The sequence below is a fragment of the Medicago sativa genome, chromosome 1, assembly GCF_051527215.1.
Source record: "Medicago sativa cultivar Bolivia chromosome 1, Bolivia_mono, whole genome shotgun sequence".
In the NCBI taxonomy this organism is placed as follows: domain Eukaryota; kingdom Viridiplantae; phylum Streptophyta; class Magnoliopsida; order Fabales; family Fabaceae; genus Medicago; species Medicago sativa.
This window is the reverse complement of record NC_140749.1, coordinates 75321024-75333095: the sequence shown is the minus strand read 5'-3', so window position 1 is coordinate 75333095 and position 12072 is coordinate 75321024. Positions and strand designations below refer to the sequence as shown.

The 12072-nt window shown below is 31.5% G+C and overlaps 1 protein-coding gene and 1 long non-coding RNA gene across 2 annotated transcripts; both read left to right on the top strand.

Moving 5' to 3' along the window:
• The first annotated feature begins 2530 nt into the window (after nt 1-2530).
• Nucleotides 2531-6298, top strand: LOC146957414 (mannan endo-1,4-beta-mannosidase 4-like). The gene is made up of 5 exons (XM_085736467.1): nt 2531-3188; nt 4357-4551; nt 4808-4927; nt 5262-5467; nt 5811-6298. The coding sequence occupies exons 1-5, from the start codon at nt 2844-2846 to the stop codon at nt 6166-6168; spliced, it is 1224 nt and encodes a 407-aa protein (XP_085592593.1). The 5' UTR covers nt 2531-2843; the 3' UTR covers nt 6169-6298.
• Nucleotides 6299-7250: 952 nt separating this feature from the next.
• On the top strand, nt 7251-10590 carry LOC146957413 (uncharacterized). The gene is made up of 5 exons (XR_015023143.1): nt 7251-7515; nt 7625-7739; nt 7832-7900; nt 8119-8289; nt 10210-10590. It is a non-coding gene; the product is annotated as an uncharacterized LOC146957413 (long non-coding RNA).
• Nucleotides 10591-12072: the final 1482 nt, after the last annotated feature.

The window sequence follows — 12072 nt, the reverse complement described above, 5'->3', positions numbered from 1 at the left end:
GATTAGATATATAAGTTACTATTAAACTATAAAAAAAAAAAAAAAACACCATTCAATAGCTTCAGCAGTGGTGGTGCGATGAGACTCTTCTCCGCATCACCTCCTCACTAGTCTCTCAACGCAAGATCCACCGTTATTTTGCTTTACTTTTTGGTTGTATTATATATATTAGGTCAAGTTTATGTCCCCTCAATGCTTTGTATTTCTCCTTTTATCTTTTATCTTAAATCTACTACTAGGGGTGTTGCAGATGATCTTTGCACCCCTTTTTGCCTAAAAAAAAGATTCATTTAAAAAATATGTAGAAATAGATATTCCAATATAAAATATTCAGTTTTCTTTTAGAAAAAGATACCCAAACAAAATCTATATAATTCGAGGCATGGCTAGGATTAGTTGTTTAGTTCTTGTTATATAAAATATTAGCAATAGCTCATTTGACTATTAGGGTTTGGTTTAGAAACAAAAGCTTTACAACCATTCAAATCCATCAATTTCTTTTACAGGTTTTTTCTTACTTCAAATTAATATTTTGCAGTTTTAAGTTTGATAATAATGATGTGTGCATGATTTTGGTATCATGGTCTTTTACATTGTTTTTGTTGTGTTGGGCTAGTTTTTTGTTTTGATGGGGTGTGGCTGTTTGGGGGACTTCTTTTGGGACCTAGCAGTGACGGATCCAGGATTTTTGAATAGTGGGGGCACCTTATATAAATTGTCCTCTACGATTTTTTATATTATGAAAATTTTGAATGATTTTATCATTTTCAATATCAATAAAAATATTTTTCTCTGTAAATAATTAAACAATCATTTAACTGATCATCTCCCACTCGATTTCGCATCCGATTCTTGATAATATTCATATTATCAAGAAAAGATTTGAGATATATGATGATAGGTGTGGACTAAGAGAGAAATAATTTATGATTAGTGTAGGCAATGTGGTTAAAATGTCAACTATTGATACATTATTATACTAAAAAAAATGTTTTTAAAAATTTTGTGTGGGCACAAGCCCACAGATGCAACAACATGCATCCGTCCTTGCGACCGAGTACCTTTCCGTAATGCTATTGGAAGTTCATGTGCAAGTGACGTAACGAAAGGAGCAGTTGGACATTAAAAATGCCTTTTTACACGGTGAATTGCAGGAGGAAGTTTATATGGATCAGCCTCCAGGTTTTACTGTTCCTGGTAATTCTAAACTCGTATGTCGGCTTCGCCGTTCTCTTTATGGACTGAAACAGTCCCCACGTGCGTGGTTTGGTCGCTTCAGCTCTGCCTTAATACAGTTTGGTATGACTAGATGTGAAGCGGATCACTCTGTTTTCTTCCTTCATTCCTCCACCGGTCGGTGCATATTTCTTGTTGTCTATGTTGATGACATTGTCATTACAGGAGATGACTCAGAAGGTATCCAGCAACTCAAAGCCCATCTTTTCAAAAACTTTCAGACAAAAGACTTAGGTCCTCTCAGATACTTCTTAGGCATTGAAGTCGCACAATCCTCATCAGGCATTGCAGTTAACCAACGCAAATATGCTCTAGATATTTTGACTGAAACTGGTATGCTTGATTGCCGTCCTATTGATACTCCTATGGATCCAAACGTCAAGCTTCTTCCGGGTCAGGGGGAGCCATTGAAAGACCCGGGAAGATATCGACGTCTTGTAGGCAGACTCAATTATCTTACAGTCACCAGACCTGATATTACCTTTGCTGTCAGCATTGCGAGTCAATTTTTGAACGCTCCTTGTGATAGTCATTGGGACGCAGTTATTCGCATTCTCAGATATATAAAGAATTCACCAGGAAGAGGACTATTATATGAAGACAATGGCGATGCTAAAATCACTTGTTATTCAGATGCTGACTGGGCCGGATCACCATCAGATAGGAGATCCACTTCTGGATATTGTGTTCTTATTGGAGGAAATATGATCTCATGGAGAAGCAAGAAACAGAACACAGTTGCATTATCTAGTGCAGAAGCTGAATATCGTGCTATGGCAGCAGCCTCAAAGGAGCTTGCATGGCTTAAGAATCTACTCTTAGAGCTTAGATTGGGAGACCTCCAAAACACAAAACTCATATGCGACAATCAGGCTGCACTCCATATTGCATCCAATCCAACTGATGAAGGGGCACAATTTTCTAGTATTTTTATTTTCCGGGGTTTGAACCATATACCTTGCATATATTATGTCCATACCAACTGAGCTAAGTTCTCGGACCTAGTATGTTTTGGTTTTGGGAGTGATTGGTTATATATTTCCTTTTACTATACGCCATACGTTGCCTATTTTTTGCTTTGATTGTAATATGTTGAAGTTTCATACTTTGTTGTTTCCTTGGGTACGGTTTGGATTTTTACTACTTTGTAATCTGTCTTATTTGCGTTAATTATTGTAGGATTGAGCAAAATATTTTTTATAAGATAAACAAAATTCTAAAACAACAAAAAACAAGTATATCGTAAAATTAAATAATATTTTTATATTTAAACAATCGTAACCGAAAACTTCACACCAAGAAAGATTATATAAAACCAAACACCACAAATTGAGAAGACTTTACCCGTTTTAAAAAAGGAAATTTAAAAAAAAAAATGTTAATGAGAGAGATCGTTTGGAAAACAAGGCTTTTGTTTTTAATTGATAGTATATATTGTTTTCCTTTATAGTTTTAACTACTAATTATTATGGTCAAAGAGTTAATTAGTGACTTAATTTGTGCAATTAAATTAAATTAAATTTGTATATTTTCCTTCCACGATATAATGGCTTTATAATTGAGAGTGAGCTACTTACATATTGGTTATTGCGATTCAGAACTTAGGCATGGGGTTTCAAATTTTGGTATTGACGTATTTACTAGTGGCTTTGGCTCTTATTCAACATGGGAACACCCAAAGAGTTAACGTTGGTGCTAACATTGGTGCTGGTTTCGTTCAAAGAAAAGGAACACATTTTATTCTCAATGGGAAGACGCACTATGTGAATGGATTCAATTCCTATTGGTTAACAACCATGGCATCTGATCCATCTACAAGTTCTAAGGTCACTTCCACTTTTCAACAAGCTTCTCAACATGGTTTAAATGTAGGAAGAACATGGGCTTTCAATGATGGAGGTTATAAAGCTCTTCAAATCTCTCCTGGTTCGTATGATGAAAATGTTTTCAAGGTAATTTTTCTCTATTATTTATTTTTTTATTTGACTGGTAAATACCTAATACGTGCAAATTCAGAATTGTTATTTTTTTTTTTTCGAGCCCGTTTCTTGTGGCAACCGATTTCCCCTTGTATCTTTTTTTTTCCACCCGAGCTTATTAGTGCGCCTCGCACAGGCTTGTGGTTAATAATATTTTGCCGATTCAAAAAAAAAAAAAGAATTGTTATTATTTTTTTCCCTTTTTGGTCAGTTTTATGGTGGTTTTACTTTTACCTAACATTTCATGAATGTATCTCGCCTAATGAAAAAGAACGTGTCCAAAAAAATTTAGCCACCAGAAATGGTGTTTCAAAAATTTAAAGCTTGAGGAAAAGAATGTTTAAAACATTAATCTATGTTTGGGAAAAAAAATAGTTTTCGAACATTTTAAAATAAAAAAAATGAATTCAAATATAATTATGTTCTTATAAATAACATATATTTTATTTATCTTATTGATTTTTAATTAATAATTGACATTGTCAAAAAATTAAAATAATCCTCTCAAAAATATTAAATTAATGTCACCTTTTTTTAGCTCTATGTGTCATTTATTTATTTATTTGTTAAGCATTTTTATATCGTAACAAAAAAAAAGCATTTACTTATTAATCTATGATTAATCATTATCATTCTTGTCAAGTATTTTAAAATTCAACTATATGAAGAAAAAATTGCTATTTACTAATATTAATACAACAATTATGACAGAAAATTTGTGTTATTTTTTTTAAAAAAATTGATCAATTAAATAAAAATCATAAAGTAATTAATCTTATTAATTATATTTCCTTTTTTAACATAATTTTTTCTGTAGATTTTTATTTTATTAAATGTTAAATCAAAAATTTTCATTTTTTTTTGAAGAAGCATTAAAAGTTTTCATTTAAAACATTTAATAAAAATAATTCAAATGAAGAAGTTTAATATTAATATTCCGTCTATTTTCATATTAATTTATGTGTAATTCATTCCACTATATGTTTTACTTCTAATTTCCATTAAATAATGTTTACTTATAATTTGATAACTTGCTCTATTTTTTTTTGACAAATTTTGAAAATGTGTAGTCATTATTTTCATCATTTTCTATTTTACTCACTGGATTTAATTTTCGTTGACTATTTACATTTGTACATAGGCATTGGATTTTGTGATATCAGAGGCAAGCAAATATGGAGTGAAACTTATACTGAGCTTAGTGAATAATTGGAATGATTTTGGAGGCAAAAACAAATATGTGCAATGGGCAAGAGAACGTGGTCAAAATATCAAAAACGATGATGACTTCTTTACACACCCCGTTGTCAAGCAATACTACAAAAATCATGTTAAGGTATCATAATTCTGTAATTCTATACATCTTGAATTAGTTCTATAAATTTGTATTGGCAAATTACTTTTCCTGGAAATACAACAAAATTAAACCAATGGGAATTATTTTGTACAATAAGTCAATGTATAAATTAATTATTCAAAAACACATTTAGTTTACTGGATTGTTAAAAATAATTTTATATACGGTCATATTTTCATGTATGTAATCCAAAAAGTTTGGTAGCATTATTCTTTTCATTCATGATTGATTACAGGCTGTGTTGACAAGAAAGAACACCATTAGTGGGGTGTTATACAAGGATGACCCAACTATTTTTGCTTGGGAGCTTATGAATGAGCCTCGTTACCTAAATGATTCAGGAAAATCAATTCAGGTCCTTTTAACTTCCTTCCTTTTTGCTTGCTCCACTTAGTTTTGCTTGTGTGCGTGTGCAGTTCTCAAGTATACTTGAAGCATTTTTTTGCATCATATACCCTTAAAACAAATAAGACACCGTAGTATGTAGAGGAAAGAGTTCAAACTCCAAATTTCTCACTTATTTACTTTAATGAGTGAATTTTTAGTCTTTAAACTACTTGAACTTGATGATGTCTAATCATCATTCTTGTGTATTCTTGATGAGTATTTTTATCTCTCACCACCATTCATTACATTGAAATGAAGTTATTATGCGTTTATGACACATAGTTTTGATTAATTTATTGTAGAATTGGGTTAGTGAGATGGCTGCCTACGTCAAATCTATTGATAGCAATCATTTGCTGGAAATAGGACTTGAAGGATTCTATGGTGAAACAATGCCACAAAAGAAGCAATTCAATCCCAATACTGCTCAAGTCGGAACTGATTTTATCTCCAACAATCAAATTCCTCAAATCGATTTTGCCACCATTCATATATACCCTGATCAATGGTAAACTCTATATTTCATCAATAATTTTGATCTTAACCTCGACTCTTTTAATATTTTTTTTTTATCAATTTTCTAACTCGTGTATTTTTTGTGAACATTGGTTAAAAGTGATTGCTAACTCTTGATTTTTCTGTAAACATTGGTTAAACGTGATTTCGAAATTTAGAATGAACTTTATTTTGTAAATTAATTTGATTAGTATTTTTTTTTCGCAACAATTTAATAATTATCGAGCACTCGTGTATGTCTATGTTGTGTAATTCGGACAAATCAAGTGTTTTGTGAAACATTGATGGCAGGACAAGAAATTACATTAAATTAATTGGGATTGTGGCTGATGCAGGATACAAGGCTCAGACGAGACTACCCAAAATGCATTTGTTGATAAATGGATAGGAGCACATATTCAGGATTCAAATACTGTTTTAGGAAAGCCAATAATTATAGCAGAGTTTGGAAAGTCTTCAAAGTCAGCTGGATATAGCATAGATAAAAGGGACAGTTACTTTAACAAAGTATACAGTGCCATATCTACAAGTGCTATCAATGGAGGCTCATGTGCAGGTGGGATTTTCTGGCAACTCATGTCTCAAGGGATGGATAACATGGGAGATGGCTATGAAGTCATTTTTGAGAATAGTCCTTCAACTTCCCAAGTCATCAAACAACAATCTATAAAGATGTCAAGTATCAAAAAGTAAAATTGAAGAAAATAATTTTCAACCTATCCATTTTCCTTTTTAGTTATGGAACCAAGCCATTTTCCTAAGCATAAAAATTGAGTATGATATAATATAGGCAAAATTATGCATGCGATTGATCATTTTCTCATATTGGTTTTTAAGTTTTTTTTTTTTCTTTCAGGAATTGGTCCTTTATATTAAACTTTTGTTTTCACATTTAAAACCTTTTACACAAGTTTCATTAAAAAATAGCATGTGTGGCATTTTAATATCCTTATTATCTAGGGTTAAATATGTTTTTGGTCCCCATAAATATGTCAACTTTTCGTTTTAGTCCCTCTAAAATTTTCCTTCAACTTTTGGTCCCTATAAAATTTTCAATCACTATTTTTGGTCCCTATTTTCAACTTAATTTATGTATTTTTTAATGAAATTGTGCAGAAATGTGTAAGATATTCTAAAACAATTTCCTGAAAAAAATTAGAATTTTTTAACAAAACACAAATTAAATATGAATTTTTAACCGTAAAAAATATAAAAATTCATATTAAATTCATGTTTTGTTAAAAAATTCTAAATTTTTTTTGGAGTGATTCTTATAATATTTGGAATTTTTCTGGAAAATTTTATTAAAAAATATGAATTCTACATATGAGTTTACTTTAAAAGAGGGACCAAAAGTGAAGATTGAAAATTTTATAGGGACTAAAAGTTGAAGGAAAATTTTAGAGGGACTAAAATGAAAAGTTGACATATTTATAGGGACCAAAAACATATTTAACCCTATTATCTAACCCTAATGTACAATGTAAACAACTTATGCAAAACCCTAATCCTAGATTATGGGCGGGAAAATGCTCACTTATTGTACATTTTGAAATTCAAATCATCACATAAATGCAACCTAAATAATCTGGCCCACCAACTAATTTTCCTCAGTGTTGAGCCACTCAATACGCGCTACTCAATGCATTGAAGGAAACAATTTGGAGACTTTCTAGGATTCTGCTTGCCACACTCATATCATCTAAAAACATCTCTTTTTTCCTCTGATCGCTACATCTCTTTTTTTCTTAATGATGTCAGTGTTCTACTTCTTCATCATCCACCATCTCCTTTTCTCTTTAGTATGTAATTCTTTTTTGTGCCAAAGCTGCTACAAAACTCCTCCATTCCAAACAAAAAACAACACACACAGAACTCCTCTGTTCTTCTTCTTATTTTCTGAAAGGATATATCCTTCCAACAAACACTGCTCTGATTCCTCTTCATAACTCCAACCCCGTACTCGCATCAGTTGAAGACGAAGAAGATCTTTACGGTGGTGGTTTTTCATAATCAACTCAAATAAAAATAAAATTGGAGGTATTAAATTAGTTCTTTGTCAATTTCATACTAGATTTTTTCTTTCTCATTTTGATTTCGGTTAATGATTTCATTGATGATTTTCAATTTTTTTTGTTTTGTTTTGCAGTTACTTATTCATAGCTTTTCGGAGAACTCATTTATCCTACATGCCACTTTCTCAGAAGATTGCCGGTGTTTTAGATGCGTTTTCTTTTAATTAATAAAAATTGATGATTTTTCTGGTGATTCCATTGTTGGTTATACTATCTCATCAATTCGGTTTTGGTTGATGATTCCTTTGACGATTTTGATTTTTGATTCGTTTATACTTTAGGGTTTAGAATAGATCGCATCTCACATGGTGTTGAAATGGATGGGAAGATCAACGCTGGAAGTTACAATTGTGAGTTTTTTCTTCATTTTTGTAGAATTATATTATTATTATTATTATTCCATTCTTCCTTTAACTGTGAATTATTATTATTGTTTATTTTTTGTTCATTCATGTCTGCTACACTACAATATAGAGATACAGGCCACTTACCATACTCTTTTGCATACATTTTTTTGTCTCTTTCATGTTTGATATTTTGCCTTAAATATGCCGTCGGACAAACTAAGACCTGAATTTCGAAGAGATATTCAAGCTTTGATAAAGTTTGTTTTGAAAGAACAAGGCCAAAGCAAGTTGGAGCAACTATGATGACAGGTCATGTATTGATTAGTATCACCGAATCTCATCTAGATGCACTCAACCATGGTGTCGTGCTTACTATTTCTTCCTCTTGGCAGGTTAGTTTTAAATCAACTTTTAATTTTTATTTATGCAAGATTGAAACATGTTGAGATTTCAGAATTCCTTAAAAGTGAGTCAGTGACGAATGGATGTTATATTTTGACCATATTCGACTTGCTCATTTCATTAAGATTATCCTATCAAGGAAATAAAATGATCGATAAAGCTTTGACTATTGATATCTGATATAGTTGATGTATGAATGACAATATTCATTTACTACCACAATTTCCTTCAATGTTGTTAAATAGAAGCTATAGCATAGCGTAATTTGAGCAAATCACTACCGTGATACATTATTTTATATGAAGCATTGTCAAATTGTGGCTAAGTGGCCTATAGCACTGTACTGTAGTGTAGCAGACATGAACACCTCCAAAGACTTTCTTCCTTTTGCTTTGGTAATCCACATATCTCTCCCTCTCTAACATTCTCTCCATCATAGATTTTTATACTCATTCATTTTGAACTGCAATCCTAATTTATCCTTTAAACAAAATCCCCAACTTTTTATGCCCTCAAACTTGTAATTTTGTTACTATGATTAAATGAGAATAGAAACTCAATTTTAAAGTAGAGTAAGAGTTCTAAATCCGTGTGATTTTTTAATATGTTATGTGAGGTGCATAAAATGTACTATTTTAAAAAATCATGATTTCACGGTTAAATTATCTTCTTTCTTGCTACCTTTCTCTTCTAGATATTATTTTTAACATCATGTATAGATTACCATAGAATTTTGAAATCTTGCTATTAGTCATAACAAAATTATTTTACTAAGGGACCATATTCTTTATGTATGAATACTTGAACCTCCCCGTAATTTGTTAGTACTAAAACTTTTGTGAGCTTCTTCTCATTTTGTTGTGAGTATGTTTTGTGTTAGTGATTTTATTTTTGAAGAAAAAGAGAAATGTGAAAAGATAATTTTGTTTATATTGTTTGAGCTTGATATTCATGGAGAGATGCATCTTCACTCTTCAAGTCTACACATCACAACAATGATGAAGTTTATTTGCAGGGTTCCTTAGCATACTAGGTTCCTTATCGGAAGGTTTTATTTGTCCATTTAATTATGGTCAGGTTGGGTAAGTTGGTTCATTTTCCTGTTTTTGTTTTTGGATGCATTGATGCATTTAGCATTGAGCATCGCTGCATATAGGGTGGTTGAGCATGATATATTGTTTTTTGATTCTTAGCTTTACATGTGATATAATGCTACTTCTATTCCCATTGATAATGACCAAAGGCAAATACAGTTTGATAACTTATGAAATTATAATGACATGATAACTATGCATACTATTATGGCTGAAAGTTAGTGACATGTGAGTTCGAACTTATTTCTTTTAAGAAAATTTAGTTTTGTAATGGGAATGTGTTGTGGGAAGTTAAGGCACATGGCTGCTGATATATTGACAGCTTATACAAAAAATGTTGAGGTAATTTGAGGTTTGGATAAGATAATTGGTGGCTGAACTAATGGGTAATCATATGGTATTCAAACTATTGTGTTTTAATTTTTATCTGAATGAATGACACTGGTGTGATTAGTTTTGCTTTTGTATGCTACGAATGAAATCTCTACACTTGACAAAATTCTATATTTTGGTGGCTGAACTATTGGGTAATTAAATGGTATTGTATATTTTGTAGTCTTTTGAATGGGGATAGAGCAATTAGTTCTATGGTTTAATATTGAAAGAATTAGTATCGTCTTATTAGTTATTTTAGGTAGGATTTTATATTTTTTTGGCTGATTTCTTGATCTGCAGAACATGCTTCGGTTTCTGTTGGATGCATCACATATGATTGGGTGTGGTCCTTTTGTTTTTGATTTAGACTGTCACCAAGTTGGAATTGCATGAGTAGTGTGTTCCGGTTTTAACGGAGTTGATATATCCATACTGTTTTAGGATGTTGGCAGCTAAATCTTGAGTGGGGAGCTGCTGTCTCACTATCAGCAGAGATGCGGCTTGCATACCGTCCATTTCAGGATGTTTTTCTGCTCACCACATTCATTTGGACTTGCTGTATTTTGTGAGAGGTGCCTCATAAATGTCAATGCTTCTCCCAACTCCAGGCCTATTGTAATTGAGTTGTATAATAGCATTGTACTTTTCTCTTTTATTAAAACTATAGAATGCTGCTCTATGTAACTAAAAAAAAATTAAATCAATTATACAATTTCCTTTCAACATAATTTTCGTATCTTTATTTAAGTGATCTACAATATATGAATTTTCAATGTAATTGACTCACCAGAAAAAGATATATGTGTAGTGTTTTTGGCAAAATCTCTTTTGTTATTAATTATAGATTGCTGCTCAATGTCACTAAAAATATCTTGAATCAATTATACAATTTCCTTTTATAGTTGTATTTAAAATTATGACATCAAAATTATAAGTTGGGACTGTACTATAATTTTGTTGTTGTTACTACATTTCCTTATTATATGACCTGTGCGTGGAAGGACGGGTGGACGATCTAGGTATATATACCCAGGCTATCACTTACACCTGCATACACAAGGATTCCGTTTAAATTCCAACGGAGGCAGTTTCCTTTGTATGTATGTTTTGCAATGACAATCAACAAGAGTCGAGGACAGTCGCTCAAGCAAGTTGGTGTGTATCTTCCACAACCCGTATTTTCACATGGTCAACTTTATGTTGCAATATCTAGAGTTACATCAAGAGTTGGTCTGAAGATTCTAATGACCGATGATAATGGTGTTAGCATGGATAACACTTCAAATGTTGTTTACAAGGAAGTTTTCCGCAATGTACCAACATGAACCACTTTTTTATTGTAATTTCATTATTTACATTGTATTTTGCATCATAAGCACATTATTTTCTATATATTTGAATGTTTTGTTTCCAATCAATATGACCCGTGCGGCAGCACGGGTGCAAGGTCTAGTTGACATAACACATATCATTTTCTTCTCTCCCTTCACTTCTTTAAATCTAAATTCTCATATCCAAAAACTTTTCTTCACAACAATGACTTCATTCCGAGCAATATTTTGATTTTATGAACCTAAAACAATGAGTAATTCATCTCTAATGTGTGAGACATGATGAATAAACTTCTAAATATCGCTCATAAATCATATCTTATTTTGAAACAAAAGTTGTTGTGTGCATAATCATCAGATATAACATAAAGGACGACAATGCATGTTGAGCATAACATAAGACTAACAATGTAAACCAAATTTAATATAAAGTACTAATTTGAAGAGAGAGAAAATACTTAAGGACCAATCTGAAATAAAGGTCAAACTATAAGACCTTTAACATAATTTTTCCTTTGTATCATCGAATCAAAGAAAATAAGTTTTTTCTAAAAATATTTAAATCAATAAATATTCCTTGTGGTTAACACATTATCTATGCATTCTTGAATCATCTCTACTCCTCGTGAGTCGTGTTTGCCTAAGAAATAAAGTATGATGAATTATAAGCATATTTATCAAACCATGATATTTAGACGCACAAATCCAATATCATATAAATCTAGATTAAGTGAAATATTTAGTATAAAAACGAAGACTAAACCATAGACTCGTTGATAAATTGTTAAGCGTTGGATGGAAAATGTGTCGTATCCATTTATGTTGATAAAAAAGAAGTTAAAAGTAAGAATTTAATTACTATTATAAGGAAAAAAAAGAAGGGCAAAGCACGTTTATCATCACATATTCTTGAAGGACGAGGGACTATCTCTCACCCTAAAAACCACCATAAAAACAGGCAAGAAAAAAGTAC